The sequence below is a fragment of the Taudactylus pleione genome, unplaced genomic scaffold (genome assembly GCF_031769625.1).
Source record: "Taudactylus pleione unplaced genomic scaffold, aTauple2 ptg000083l, whole genome shotgun sequence".
Classification (NCBI taxonomy): domain Eukaryota; kingdom Metazoa; phylum Chordata; class Amphibia; order Anura; family Myobatrachidae; genus Taudactylus; species Taudactylus pleione.
This window is the reverse complement of record NW_028284485.1, coordinates 13,830,963-13,847,824: the sequence shown is the minus strand read 5'-3', so window position 1 is coordinate 13,847,824 and position 16,862 is coordinate 13,830,963. Positions and strand designations below refer to the sequence as shown.

The following is a 16,862-nucleotide window of genomic DNA, read 5'->3' as shown; positions in this document are numbered from 1 at the left end:
GATGTTAAATTGATTTACCAACGGAATCAACCCATTATTTACCGGTTGCAACGGTTTCAGGAACTCTGTTCTGTCTAGCTCCATGACTTTTTCACTAGCTATCAATAGCTCTTTTAGTTTATAGCCTCATTGTAAACAGTTTTCAGTCATCATGGTTAATTGTTCTACTGATTCTCCTGGATCACTAGTGACCCGTTGCACTTGCAAAAACTGCAATTATGGTAAGCCCCTAGTTGTCACTAAGGGATGGAAACTATCACATCTTAAGAGTTTATTGCAGTCTGTGGGTTTGACATATAAAGATGTCCTTATCTGCCCCTCATGTACTCAGATTTTATACTCTCATTTGCCCTGATGATGGGGTTATTATACCCGAAATGTTGATGCACTAAAGTTGATCTTTTTTCACTGGATTGAAGTCTCTGGGTGCTGCCTCTTTGCACTGGATGTATGTGGGTACATGTACCTAAGGAAGGCACAATGAGTGAGAATTTAGGGACATGGACTTGGAATGACACCCTGCATCAGGGTATGTTGCTGCAGCATCACCATAGTGTCCTTTATTTACTGTACTCCAGACAGGCACTCTGCCACCTGTACAGCTGACTGAAGTTACCTTAGGATGCTCTGTCAGTGTTGGGCTTACTTGTGTTGCTGAACCCATGTCTTGATGTCGGTCACTCTGGGGTTGGGCCAGCTTAGGGCAAATTTTTGTGCTGTTACAACACTGCATTGTGGAATTTGTAATCATGCTAGGGCCTTAGATTTGTTATTTTTTGTCCTTGTAAAAAAATATATGCTTAATAGAGAATATCTTTCATCACTGGACTGAATATAAATATATTACAGTGTTTATTCAATACTCTCTGTATTGTCCAATGTTTTTTTTAAATTAAACACTAAGGAAATCCTACATTAAAAAGTAATTATTATAAAAGGATAGCAGTTTCTTACAAACAGCCTGGTCACTGTCTAATTGCAGAATCTCAGATTTCTCCAAATAGCTGAAAATAACTGTGCCCCCTGTACAGAGCCGTAACTAGATTTTTTGGAGCCCTGTGCCAGAGAGAGCTTTGGCGCCCCCCACCCACATTTTTTTAAATAGGGGAATAAGATACTGCACCTGAAAAAGTGCCATGGCCTCATGGGAAAGTACCAGGGAATAAACAGGGGAGTCCAGGAGATGCTGTGGATAAAAGAAGAAGAAGCTACAAGTGAGAATGATAATAAATAGAAAAATTGACAGGCCAAAACAGTGCCCCCTGCCCTGCAGTGCCCTGTGCCATGGCACTGTTGCACTACCCTAGTTACAGCCCTGTCCCTGTATGCCTGTGAGATTGGATTGTCTAAGAGTGCTGACAGTCAGGGCTCTGGAGACCATTAAATGAGCATGAAGACTTAAATTATACATGTGAGTTTGCAACAATTCTATGGGAACATCTTAAAAAGAGGCTATGAGTCAGACAGCTAGTTGTGATGGATGGAAGGGGGCAATACTCCCCTAAAACTATATTAAGATATAGTACATTAATAAAATGCTGAAAAATCAAGTGTATTACTTCAGGGATTATAATCTGCACTCTGCAGATCTAAAATGATTCTAAGTTCAATTTTTAATAGTGGTCATCAATTTTCTGACAATTACCAACAGAGATATAGAATTTGTCAACATGTACTATAAATATGTGTAAGCACACCAATTGTGTACATCCTATAAGATTTTAAATAAATTGTAATGTGTGGTTTGTTTTTATTATTTACATATTGTGTTTGTGTTCTTCAATATGTAGGCTAATCACTTAACGCTAACCTTAAGGTTATTAGAACAATGAAACAAAATTCTCACAATATTTCAATTATATACTGTACATTAGAGTGTCAAGCTGATTACATGAACTGGTGGCAAGTTATTGATTGTCACAATGAGTTGTGACTATTCCTGAGTAAAGAAAAGCAAGTTTGAAATATGTAGCATTATATGTTTCCATGGTGATATCTACCTTGTTTCAGCTTTTACATGTTCCTTCCTTTTGTTGTTTTCTGCTTTTGTGTTTTTACATGACTGTAAATACCATTTCTTTTTGAATTTTGACATTAACAAAATGTAAATGCAATAGTGGCTAAATTCCTGCTTATTTCAATCTCTAAATGAAGCTCCCAGAAGGAGTCTGTAATATTTATCAAAACCATATATACTATAACAGCATGAGAAGACTGTAAGTGTATACAGACCTTCAACATAGTTATGAAGTCCAGGAATACAATGTCACATTTGCCTTTGCTTATCTGATGCAAGGAACAAGAGCTGCAATGGGTTGCAAGTGCTGGGAAATGTCTGCAACTGAGTAGACATGCACTCTTCTTAACAAAGATTTTTTCCTACCAGCTGGAGAAACCACTTAGGTAGTTGGACATTGCCAACAGTTACTACCAAATTGGTTAATTGCCTGGATACTGTGCAACATAAATGAACAGATTATCTAATTGCATTGCACAGCACGAGATGGTGCCTGCATTGTACAGTAGGTTAAGTTATTTTTTAAGCAAATCTATCTTTTCTACACTCATGTAATAGTGTATGAGTACATTCACAGGTTGTGTGATTTATTTACTACTACTTATATTTAAAATGACAATATTATGTTATATGATGTTAAAGGGTTGCCCATGGACATTCCCTTAAATGCAACATAAGAGGTTTAGAGTTTTTTTTCGGTTCTCTGCCCATATTGAGGGTCCAAGTATAAATAATAATAATAATAAAATAATAATAATATTAATTATATATCACTTTTTTCCCAATAAGACTCAAAGTGCTTTACATTTGCATTGAAAGCACAAAATTCAAAATAACAATAACAGATAAAGAAATATTAGTGAAGGGACATTAGTGAAATGCTGAGGTTGCTCTTTTCTGTTTTTGAAGAAATCCAGAGTGGAGGCCTCTCGAACTGTGCAGATAAGCAAGTTCCATAGAGTTGTAGCTACAATGCTAAGAGCTTGACCACCAAATAAATTTGGAAAGATTATATGTATTGCTAATAGTGCTTGGTCTACTCAAGCAGAGTAGTAAGTAGTCATGTTCCTTCAGCCCTAGTTATGTAGGGCTTTGAAAGTCTTTAAGCCAATCTTGAAATAGAATCTCCACCTTAAAAGCAGCCAGTGAAGGGAGTGGAGATAGGGTGTTATGTGGCTGGAACAGATGAAACCCCCACCAAGCTGCTACACAGAGGAGTAGCTGTGCTGAAAAAGTAAATTAACATCCCTCAGACCCCAAGTGTGTTCCTGGTGACTGCTCAGAGCAGCAGCCGCTGGGGACATCAAAGTTGTGATTGTCACAATGGTCCAATAATCGATAGTCTGAAATATCAATGACAAATATAATAAAGATCAATGTTAATAAAACAGTGTTCAGTAAGTTATAAATAGATATTATTGACCTAATTCAATCATAAAAAATGACAATTTTGGAGCATTTTTTGGGAAAATTTTCAGTTAAGTGTTTAAAAGCTTGTTTCTAGCTATGTTACTCAGACAAAAGAATTAGAATTTGATTCCGGCTGATAACTGATGTTTAATTATCAAGCCACTATTCAGGACAACATCAAAATTCTGCATTTGTTTAGTGTTTTGTATTTATCTCTGTATTAGTTAAATAATGAAGTTTTCCCAAAAATAAACCTCTCTCCCATTCTACCATGGGCTGACTTTGGTTATAAAAACTTGTAATATTTTTTTTTCCTTTGTCAGGCACCTCTATAGTTCAGGTGACTGCCATAGATGCTGATGATCCTTCATATGGAAATAGCGCTAGGGTTGTATACAGCATTATTCAAGGACAACCATATTTCTCAGTTGATCCTGATACAGGTATGTAATGTAAAATGTTAAAATTTTATTTTTTTAACTAAAACTATAGTTAGCCTGTTTTACCTTAACTCGTTATATTTTTCTTCAACTACATAAAATGAGCAAAATGATTCATACATACTCTACATAAATTCATACATGCATACATACACTGTTCCAATTACCAAACATCTTTATTTGGGGGATGGTCTGGCTGCCCCCTCTGCGCTTTAGAGTACATTTTGGAACTGAACTAGTATTTCTCTCTACCACTACCAGGAACATGACAGTCAATGGGCTTCTTCTGCATAAGTTTCAACACTTTGCTCTAATAACTAAAATAATTTTATTGTTCTAGTTAATCATTATGAATGATGCATATTAGTTATGCACAGGTTTAAAAATATATGCTAATTTGCTAAATATAATGCTAATCTCTCTGAATACAGAATTTCTAGTAATAAAGATTTAATGAATCAGACTAATTAAACTATATTTTTTCTGTAATTTTGTACTTTTTGGCTGTTAAGTACATTAGGAAAAATATTGAAGATTTCCCCATATTAACTAACTTTTAAACTACATATTGTTTTTTTGTTTCTAGATAGCTTTTTAGTAGTTTACAGTTTTACTTCTAAAATAAAAGGAATGTTCTGTAACTAAATGTGCAGTTGCTGACAAGGCTTTCACATCTGCAGTGTCTTCTATGTAAAATGTTTTACATTATTTGTAATGTTTTTTTGCAGGCATAATCAAAACTGCTCTGCCAGATATGAGCAGAGAGAACAGGGAACAATACCAAGTGGTTATTCAGGCCAAAGATATGGGTGGCCAGATGGGAGGATTATCTGGGACCACCACAGTGAACATCACACTGACTGATGTCAATGACAATCCGCCTAGATTCCCACAGAGTAAGATGCATTTAATACTTGTGTTGTGTTTAAAACCCTGTTTAAATTTGGTAATTTAACAGATACCATCTGTGATGCTCTTTCATAAATACTGATCCACTGCAGTGCCTGCTTATAGCTTTATGCTAGATAAAGTAAAGCAGTAGCCTGTTTAATAGGAATTTTTGTTTCCTTTTATTGCAAAATAGTAAAACAAAATTAAATCCATTCATTTTTGCAATTTAAAAATTCACAAGAGTTTACCTAATGTTTGAAGACTGAAAAAGTATTATTAAAATAATATTTTATTTATAATATTTTAAACTACTATTTAATTTTTTATAATGAGGGGTACTTCTAGGCATGTAAAAATTTCAATAGGATTAGAAAAAAAAGAAATGAGGAGGTTTTGAAAGTTAAAATGTAAAATTAAAGAGATAATAATTAATGATATTCAATACAACCATCACTGCTAATCTCTTCTTCTAAATACTTCAGATTTGCATAATGCAGCCAAATTTAAAGTTTTGTAGTAGAGCAGGTTATTTTGCACAGGTACAAAGTTTACAGGATACAATGTTCAAGCTAAACATTTGCTACTCATTCTGTTGTATTATATTCCTAACTGTTGGCATGACTAAAGCAATCACAGCTGCTATCCCATATGCAGCTTCTCTGTGAAAATATGCTAATGCATGCAGCCACCTGTAAATTAATGGAGACACTCATCGCACATCCAAGCAAATGTATACAAACAGGCATCAATGGTTGCAGAATCTTCAAAAATTGGTCATATGAGTAATCTTATGGTCATGCAAAATGGCTGCTGGAACTAAGATGCTGGCACCATATTTTATGCTTACAGGATCAAAGATGTAGGCAGATGCATGCCACAAAAATGGTCACAAAAAGCCCACGTTTTTGCCCCCACTCCCTGTTACTTCCCACAAAATGGCCTTTGTCTGTCAATCACTTGCAAACAAATCCTTACTACAGCCATAGTCACATTTGCTCACAATTCAATTGCAGTGTATGTGCATTGCGGCTAAGCCACAAATACAGTTGGCCGATAAATGCTCAACTGCTTAAATATCAGCATTGCACACATTTCTGAATCAGGTCCAGTTGGATATTTTCTTTTCACATAATAGACCCTACACAAACAAATATGTTATGTGGCACATATTTAACAGAAATGTTTCTAAAAAGTGTATCATCGCTATTAATAATGTATTTAGTCAGATGTGGTGTCAAAGTTTGCTATCATTATACAGTACTGGCAGCTTGATGAATAAATATAAAAGTGCACTCTTTTTTGGAAAAGCTACTGCCTTAAATAATAAATGAAGGTATTAAAAAGATATATATATATATATATATATATATATATATATATATATATATATATATATATGGTAGCACTAGTTGTATTATGTGATATGAAATGTGTGGGTGTATAAAGTGGGAGTAAGGGATATAAAGATATCGTTAGAAGGTGGCAATATACTGATAAAAATATGTGTTAATGACACTGTATGAAATGTAAAAAGGATGTATTAGTAAGCGGTAGTGAAATAATCAAGATTAAAACTTAATAAACTAAATAATTAAAATGTAAAAATAAAAATGTAAAAATAGAAAAGGGGTAAAATAAAATAAATAAGACAGACTGTGGTTAACACCACATGCAATAATGTATATACTGTAGCTCTTGATGTCAGGTAGACTGTGTCTGTGGCCATGGTGCAATGCTGCAGATTTCAATCTATATATTACCCTAAATCTTTGCCTTGCCTTCTGCCTTTTGGTTGGTGTGTTGTGGTGATTACTATGTTGTCGGTGTCCTGTACTTCTTCCTAATGCTATGCTGTCATGTATGGATAGGAATGCAGTGCACCTTTTTTGTCTGGCAGAGCCTATTCAGGTGACACTAGTATACAGCTCTAATGGTCCAGCTCCACTGTATGAGGCGAGGTGATAGACTTGCATGTGTGGCATTCTGCAGGCTCTGATGTTTTTCATCCCTGAGTGAGCACCTCTGGTGTCTGTTCAAGTCCTGCCCTCACTCCCACCAGTAGCCTGGTGATGTACTGGCATCTTATTGCTTATTTAAAACTGTAATTATTAAGTCAATGGAAATAACATGTATAAATAAAACCTCAATAATTTAGGAAATTGGCTTTAATATAGTAATAAAATAACCCAAACTGAAATTTTCATCAAACATATGTATAGTGTCTCTCTTTGCATTTTTCATGTTTTGTTGCCTCACAACCTGGAATTAAAATGGATTGTTTGAAGGTGTGCATCATTTCACAGAACATGCCTACAACTTTGAAGTTGTGTTTTTTTGTATTGTGAATCAAACAACAAAAAGGACAACATATCAGAAAACATCAGAGTGCATAACTATTCACACCCCTAAAGTCGGTACTTTGTTGAGCCAGCTTTTGTGGCAATTACAGCTGCAAGTCGATTTGGATAAGTCTCTATGAGCTTGCCACATCTTGCCCTGGGATTTTTGCCCATTCCTCAAGGCAAAACTGCTCCAGCTCCTTCATGTTGGTTTCTGCTTGTGAATAGCAATCTTCAAGTCTGACCACAGAATTCAATTGGATTGAGATCTAGGCTTTGTCTAGGCCATTCCAACACATCTAAATGTTTCCCCTTAAACCACTTGAGTGTTGCTTTAGTAGTATGCTTCAGTTCATTGTCCTGCTGGAAGGTGAACTTCCATCCCAGTCTCAAATCACAGGCAGACTTAAAAAGGTATTGCTCAAGAATATCCCTGTATTTAGCACCATCCATCTTTCCCCCTACTTGAAACTGTTTCCCAGTCCCTGCTGCTGAAAAACATCCCCACAGCATAAGGCTGCCACCACCATGTTTCACTGTGGGGATGGTGTTCTTTGGGTGATGGGATGTGTTGGGTTTGTGCCAGACATAGTGTTTTCATTGGCGGCTGAAAAGTTCAATTTTATTCTCATCTCGCTAGAGCACCTTCCTCCAGACATTTGGCTAGTCGTCCACATGCCTTTTGGCAAACTCAAATCTTGTCTTCCTATTTTTATCACTAAATAATGGCTTTATTCTGGTCACTCTTCTATAAAGCCCAACTCTATAGAGTGTATGGCTTATTGTGGTCACATGCACAGACCCACCAGTCCCTGCTGTGGAACTCTGCAGCTCCTTCAGGGTTACATTTGGTCTATGTGCTGCCTCTCTGATTAATGCCCTCCTTGCCTAGTCTGTGAGTTTTGGTGGGTGGCCCTCTCTTGGCAGGTTTGTTGTAGTACCATGTTCTTTCCATTTGATGATGATGGATTTGATGGTGCTCTGGGGGACCATCAATGATTTGGATATTTTTATAACCCAAACCAGAATTGTACTTCTCAACAACTTTGTGCCTGACTTGTTTGGTGAGCTCCTTGGTCATCATGGTGTAATGCCTCTTGCTTAGTGGTGTTGCGGCCATGGGGCCTTTCAGAAAAGGTGTGTTTATACTGACAGATCATGTGACAATTAGATTTCACACAGGTGGACTTCATTTCACTAATTATGTGACTTCTGAAGGTAATTGGTTGCACCAGAACTTTTGAGGGGCTTCATAGCAAAGGGGGTGATTACATATGCACATGCCAATTTTCTGAATTTTATTTATAAATATTATTTTTTATATATATTTTTTCTCATTTCACTTCACCAAATTAGACTATTTTGTGTAGATCCATCACATAAAATTCAATTTAAAAAAAAAAAAATTACAGGTTTTAATGTAACAAAAAAGGTAAATAGCCAAGGGGGATGAATACTTTTGCAAGGTACTGTATATGTTTGTTTTGTAGGTGACTCTTTCCATTGTACCCCAGATATTTATTTCTACAGATTAAATGCATACTGTATGTTAACAAAAAACCAAAGCATTAGAAAACATTGTCCTTTGTTCCTATCTTCCCTTCTACTATCATCGCTTGAAACATAAAAGGGATGATTAAAGCTGGAATTAAACATGCCTTTGATACATACTGTGTATGAAAAGATGAATACAAGAATGTTGTAATTATATCCACATAATTATTCAGAATTATTTTGAAGTGTGTGTACTGTATGTTTGCCAGTGGAAGTCAGTGGCAAACATTTTTTATAATACAAAAAATTGTATTTACTACAGCATACAGTATTTTAAAAATAAGTGCATAATTGATGCAAAAATTGCCAGGTCCAGTATACTAGATTCTTCATTAGTAAATACATTTGTATAGAGGTAGCAACACTATTTTTTTTGAGCAAGACCAAGCTGGAACTAATACAAAAAAATGCTAAAATTCCATTCTAGAATAACAACTGATGTAAATATAGATGCTGCTATTTATATTCATATGCAATGGCAAAGCACTGATTGCAAAGGTATAGAATTGATTATTGTACCATATGGGAGATAATTTTTGATTGTTCAGATTTGATGGCATAATCATAAATAATCCATATTAGGACAAGGCTTAGTTATCTAAGATGGTGCACATTATTTAGCGTTTTGTGCTGCTAATCTTTTCTGCATCTTCCCAGGTCCTGGCACATGTCCTGCCAACAGAAATGACCATATGGCTACATGTAATTTAAATAGGGATGGCCATCAGTGGGCTGCCCATCAATGATTACCATTGATGGTTCTGTTTGTGATTAAAGTTGCTGGCACAAAACCATCTATGGTGAACTATTCATGGATTGCAGCCTTTGTGGCCTGCAGGGCTTAGCAAAATACCACTGGTTCTGAATCTCACTGGTCATGGTCTGCCCAGACTCCAAGATCAAAAATTGAAGTTCTGCTGTTTCTCCTTTGGTTGTGCTGCTACATTGCAATCTTGCTTACTGTGCTATTCCACCAGCCGCATTGATGCTGATAATAGAGCCTTTCTGTCAACCCACCTTACTGTCTGGCACAAACCTCCAGGTATGCAGCAGCTATTTTAACATCTGCTGCATCTGCCTGACTCCTTTTCCTTCAAGATTTTTGATGGCACCACTTGTGAGCCTTAGATCAGTGTCTGCTGCTACTCCAATACATGTGGTGCCTGTGTTCCCCTGCTGTTGCTATTGTCTGTATCAATAGATCTGCATGGAGCAGTTTTTCTCCATATGTAATTGGAAGACCTGTCTGTCCAATTAGATCCTGCCCTTTAGCTGTACCATGTTTCCCCACTTTTCCATGAGAGAAAACACTGTTAAAACTGCTTTTTATTTCAATTTTAACAGTTTTAATGATAACGATATCACAGATGACAACACTGAAATGGCTATGGCATCCCTCAGCAATTACTTAGTAAAGGAGAATAAACTCTGGTGGGAGATTGTGGAACTAGAGAAATATAAAGCTGAACAAATCATCCCCAAGAGTCTCCAGTTAAAGAAAATACCCACATTTGGAGATACTGCAGAGTATTTCACAAAAGAATGGATTACAATTTTAAACTCTTGTTCTTTCCAATTAATGAATCTAATATTAAAGGAAAGAAGACAAAAGCCAAAAACCCTGCATGAAAGGATAGAGATACTACAGGGATTGATAAGACCATTTGAAGATCTAGAAGAATGTGTAAAATTGGGAAAGGCAATAGAAGACAAAACAGAAAAAAACACTAGGAAACTCATAAAGAAAAAATGGAGAAAATTTCAAAGAGACTTTGATTTTTTTTTTAAAAAGGGAAAAGAAGAAAATAAAAAACAGAAAAAGAACAATAACAATAATAATAAAAAAATGAAGGAAAGAAGATAAATAATTTTTCAAGAAATATTACACCCATAAAGAATAGCCATATAGAAGCAAACTTTAAAAAAGAACATATGAAAAGGAACCATATGAGAATCAAAGACAGATTCCACTCCTCACAACACTTGAGAAGATATGAAGAAAATATCAGATGACAAACAAAACTACACAGAATGGCCTACCCCAAGAAGACTGTATAGAAGACCTTACCAACAACAAAATAATGTACAAACACACACAAGAAACTGATTCACCCTACTGGAAGAAGAACCCACTACATCAACACCTTTTTTTACTGAAAGGAAGACAAAGAACCAGTTGGAGAAAATAACAACAAGAAGGAAGAAAAGAGGGATAAGAGGTGGGGCAAAAAGAAAGGTAAATTAAAAGAAACAAAAAAGGGTAGCAGAAGCACTATTGGCTGATGAGTAGCCATGCAGAATCTTCAATCTGAGTGACCGAATACTCAGCAAAGAAGAATATAAAGTGCTTTAGCGAGGCTTGAAATTTGCTCCAACCAGAGGCATGGACCCTTTTAAATAATGTTTGGATATACAGAAATTTGAATGAACAGTCACTATAAGTTATTTTTTTGAAATGCAAGACACACAAAGAGCATGGAAATACAACAATTTAAAAATAAGTCCACTTTTCACCCCACCCATATTAAGGGGCATTTAATCGAAAGCTTCACAAAGCTGATTCTAGACAATATTGAAAAACTATCAGAGAAAAAGTATATAAGAAAATGGAAAATAACATGTGTGGAGAGGACAGCCATAAAAATCTAAAGGAAGACAAAAACACTATAACTAAACTATCTGATAAAGGAGGAGGGATTGTGATTATGAATCGCTCATAGTACGAACAGGAATTGAACCGCCAACTATAGAGTGAAGCATATGAAAAACACATAAAAATGACCACAATGGAAGAATAAGAAAACATTTAAAAAAACTTTTTCAAGATCACCTATTGAAATGTTCCATCATGAAAGTAGAAAAATATTTTTTGGAAATAGACAACCCCTTGACTCCAACTATTTATATCTTGCCCAAAATACACAAAAGTGTCACAGATCTGCCAGGATGACCTATTATAGCTGGCACAAAGTTTAACAAGAAACCTTCAGCATTTGTGGATTATCACTTACAGCCCCTAGTTAAAAATAATCCATCATCTTTAAAAGATACCACAGACACTTTGCAAAAAATAAAGAAAATAACATGAGATAAAGATATATTTATGGTTTCTATGGATGTTTCTTCCTTATATACCATTATAGAATACAATAAAGGGGTTAAAGCCACTACCTGGTATTTCAACAAAACCAATATGGAAGAAAAAAGGAAGGACATCATTATAGACTGTATGAACTTTATTCTTTTTAACAACTATTTTGATTTTAATTGGGATTATTTTATACAGCGAGTTGGAACAGCCATTGGTAACAAGTTTGCTCCCAGCTACTCTAACCTCTTCCTTGCAAATGGGAGGAGGATGTCATCTGGTGTAATCCATCATGGGGGTCAAACTGGGTATCCTGGAACAGATATATTGATGATGTTTTATTCTTTTGGAGAGTAACAGCAGAAGACCTAAAAACCTTTTGTGACCATCTAAATAATAATTCACTGAATATTAAATTGATGTTCAATATCAGCAAAGAAGCCATTCACTTCTTCGATCTTACAATTGATCCAGAAAATAATGTTCTTAAAACAAAATGTTTTCTGAAACCCAAGGATGCAAATAGTTTCATACACAGGAACAGCGAGCAACTCGACCAATGGTTGGAAGCAGTACCCAAGAGTCAGTTTCTGAGAGTCAAAAGAAATTGTACTGATAATGAAACTTGTAAAGAACAAATGAAGATGATGGAGGAGATATTCCTATCTAGAGAATACAACAAAGGTAAAATCTTAAGAACAAAAGAAGAAATCCAGAATATGCATAGAAACACCCACCTAATACCAAAGGATAAGAAATATCAACAAGTGAAGGAATGGGCTTTTATTACACAATATGGATCACACCACTCACTTTTAGAAAATATTTTTCCAAAACACTGGCAAGTTTTACAAAAAGACTCAGTTTTATCCACTATTTTACCATTGAAACTCATATTCATCTACAAAAAGGCAGACAACCATAAAAACTAAAACTAGTTGAAAGTGCCCTTGATCAAAATAATGGCAACCCAGTAAGAAAAAAAATGTTTTCACCGATGTGGGCTATGTGCCATGTGTAAGACAGTGATGGCATAGTGTGCAAATACCTACCACTGATGATCTACACCTAAGCCTGTGAGTTTCCAGAATGGGGTGGTGTCCTGAACCCTCATTTTTTCCAGAGTGACACTCACCACCAGCACATGGTATGGATTATTAACTTTCACTGTTATTATCTATCCATCTTTGGAATGATATGGACTGTTTAGTCACAGATTTGTAACTTATTTGACTTTCATGTCCTTCTTGATACCAAAAGGTTTATATTATTTAAATTTGTCTTTAACACTATCTTTTCCCAGTGCACTTTATGCATGTATGTCCATGACACCTGATGGTTCATGGTAAATGATATCTTGCTGCTGTAGTTAATTGTACTGTATGCACTTTGAATAAGAAACTCAATTTTATTTATTGGAAAGTAGCTGCTATATTTAATCTTATATTTTATGGAAATTTGTATGAAACACACATTATTTGGTCACCAAGTTTTTATCTTGTATTGTAATTTTTATATAATTAATAAATTCAGTTTGTGATTTGGCCTAGATTATCCTACTGGAATTAATTTCATCATCAGCGCTAGTTTCACAACATCTTTTCACTTTACCCCTGTGGCCTACCCTAACCTGGTGAGTTCTTGTGTCCTCTCTTCTTCTCCTATGTTCCTAACCTCCAACTGTTGTTTGCATCATCTGGACTCACCTACTATAATATTCACTATTCTACTCTTGCTTACCATCAGCTCTTATTTAGAGATTCTATGCATCTGTGATTTAATAAATAACATATATACTTCCTGATGCTGCTCTCTTCAAAAGACTCTAATTTTGAGATGGACCATTCCACACTTACTGTACTGTGTTAATACTAGTGCCCAGGTTTCTGTTGTTTTTACCTGTGGATTTCTCCTCTTTTTTTCTCTGTCTACAGTTATCTGGTCCAGCCATCCATGACTGGATCATATCACAATGCTACAAAAAAATCTACAAATTGACAATACTTGCACTTGTTTCATCCTAAAGACAAAGGTTAAACCCCTCAATTTCCTTCCAGTCTCCACAGGTCCCTGACTGGGACCTGAGGACCATACTACCCAAATAAGCCTCTACCTAGAGGTCACAAAAATATTTAGCTCACTATTTAAACTGAATTCAGGTCCCTGACTGCTAACATGAAGACAGAGTAGAAACAGTTTATAATTTTCAAGAGAACACCAGTCAAGAAATGTTATATATGCATTTTGACATAGACTCCCTAAAGTACCAGATAGAGAATGCCAATAACATATCCCTTTAAAACATTGTTCAAATCCATAATATCTCTGGTCCCATTGACTTTGATGCCCTTCTAAAATTCTTGGAGGGTCTCTTTGCCCAATATCTCGCCAAGACTGCTCTGGAGGCCCTACTCTTTGATCAGACTCATGGGGCGCAAAGTGCAAACCTTCCTTCTCACCAGCCACCAAGAGACATCTAAGTTAAATTGCATTATTGAAAATCAAAGGACCTACTCTTCTATTCCTACAATTTCATATAAGGACTAAAACCTCCAAATGTTTTCAGGACCTTGCCCCATCCACTCTTAGAAAACACAGTGATCTGATTATTGTTATGAAGGCTCTTTGCAAACACATGATTAAATATTGATGAAGATTTCCTTTAAATCTCCTAGTAGCACATGATGGACATTCCTCAGAGTGAAAATTCAACAAGGACTAGATTTGCTTCCCAGACTATGCATCTTGCTCTCTTCTCTGACTTCATCCTCTGGTGCTAGTCATTCAACTGCCTAGCCATCTCTGCTTTACAACTGGTTCTTTTTCAGCATTATATAATATTTTGTATGATGTAGTGAATTTACTTATAATATATTATATGTTTCTCCAGCCTTTGGCCTTGACTCAGTGGTTGCATAGAACTTTGATGGGAAATGTTCTTCTTATCTTGTAGGGAATAATCTTCTAGGTGGCCAATGTTTTTTGGGCTTTCTAATAGCTTAACCCCTTTGTCCTTATGTTGTAAACGATGTATATAATTTTATAACCTCATTTTATAGAACATTTGTGCCCACCCTTTTCCAACTGTTTCTTATTCTTCATAATACAATTCTAACTGCATGAAAATTCAATGGTGCAACCAACAGAGCAGAGATCCACAAGTAAGGAAGTGACCTCACTTCATGAGCTAACTATAATTCCCTTCAATATGTAGTCCTTCATTTTTTGCAAATAGTCTAGCTTCCCAACTTGCATCGATTATTCCCTCTCTAGACTATTTGGACCAAGTCAGTTTTATCCCTGGCTGTCAGACCACTGAAAACACTCATAAACAAATCAACCTCATACTCATAACTATTCAGATATCTCACATTGCTCTGTTTGTGGCTTAAGATACAAAAAATGGCCTTTGATAGAGTAGTTTGGACCTTCATGTGACTATTTCTTCAAAGCTTTAGCTTCCAATGGAACCTGTGATGGTCAAGGCATTTTATAGAGAAAAACATATCCCATTAATACTAGTTTGATGATTGCTCAAATGACAACTGTATACATGAACTGGATTTTGTAAATGTAGGATATTTAAGTAAAGGTAACTTAAATGCAAGAACTGGATTTTGTAAATGTAAGATCATTGAGTAAAGGTAACCTAATAGCAATTTGTTATGATCTTTAGATGATAGTTTATCATTCTGCCCCACACAGAGCAATATAATGTTAATTCCATTAAGGAAGCATTTGATGGGGGCTCTGTTTTGACTAAACATGTATATGTCCACCACAGCTAAGGGTTCATAAAATCATAGAAATATAACTAAAGTCTGTAGGCTGGTCTGATGTGATTTAGGAATCACTAATACATAGGGTAGGGGAGAAATAAGGTATCTAAACTATTCCATACTCCAGAACATCTTTATTACATTCATTGTATAGCCTAAATAATTGAAATTAACTATTTTATGTCCCTATTACACAGGGTAAATTATGTACGGTTATTTGTACTGAGTTTTAAAATTAGGTAAAAAATTAGGTGGGCAGTCCTGGTATTGACTCTGATTTAATTAACATGCTAGGCAGTCATGATGGACTTGTTTGTGACTTCACTTTAGCAGTGGGAAGAGCTGATAAATGGTATGGGAGCATGTTGCTCTGGGTCAGTCTTGGGGGATCAATTCTGAACTGAATCCTGGACCTGTATTTTCCTGCCATTCTCATCAGCCTCAGAAAAAACAGAGTCTTATTCTGTCTGCATTTATTTTCTTATTTTTAAATTGGAACACATTTGTCTATGTAATCTGTAACACTTTTTTATATAATTTCTGTAACTAAGCATTGTACTTTATTTTGTAAATACAGTAAAGTGTTCCTTTATTAGTTTATTTTCATAAAAGTTTCAAAACCCTGGTTTTGAGGAAGCTATTAGAATGCTAAGGTTACATTATACTTGATATTTATTGCTAGAAACAGGGGAAGACACTGTACTTTAACTGTATTGTAGTTTGGTCACTGATATACCAATATGTGATTAATATGATAGAGTATTTGATCTTAATCAAAATCACTTTTCTGTGACACCTCTATGAAACAACAACATTTCCTCATGGAGTTGACCCCAAATCCTTTATCTATTGGATCAGACACAATATTAGGTTATTTGTGACTTCACCCCTCTATTTATTTTTCTCAATTTCTCTGGCATCCGTGACAGGTGTGGCTTGCCCTGTAAATATTTTTACCAATATCTCTAATTTCGCCACCTCTATACCTCCCTCTTTAAGGTCTGAATCCAAATACCTCAGATCAATCCTCTATTTTATTTTGATCTCCCACAGTCACCCACCAGGGAACCTAAGGAGCTAGATTGGTAAATAGATTTTGTGGAAGCACTGCAGCAAGTGGAATGAATTAAAATGTGAGAATGTTCCACTAATTTTTCTATTTGTATTAGGATTAAGGAGAATACTTATTAACATTTACATTGGTGGTAACTAGTACCTACCCAACTTTAGGCTATATTTCCTTAAACCTCTGATAGATGTTGTAAAAACTGTGAGGAAGAGGGAATTTTCTCTCATATATGATGGCATTACCCAATATTAGTCAATTTTAGGATATGGTTTGCT

General features: G+C 35.5%; 1 protein-coding gene across 1 annotated transcript in view; it reads left to right on the top strand.

The window, feature by feature from the left end:
• The window catches only part of LOC148532148 (cadherin-9-like), a 323,550-nt gene that overhangs the window by 205,374 nt on the left and 101,314 nt on the right, over positions 1-16,862 (top strand). The window contains exons 4-5 of the mRNA XM_088468270.1: positions 3,751-3,870; positions 4,596-4,763. Coding sequence (XP_088324396.1) covers positions 3,751-3,870; positions 4,596-4,763 — 288 coding nt within the window. The remainder of the gene's footprint in view (positions 1-3,750; positions 3,871-4,595; positions 4,764-16,862) is intronic.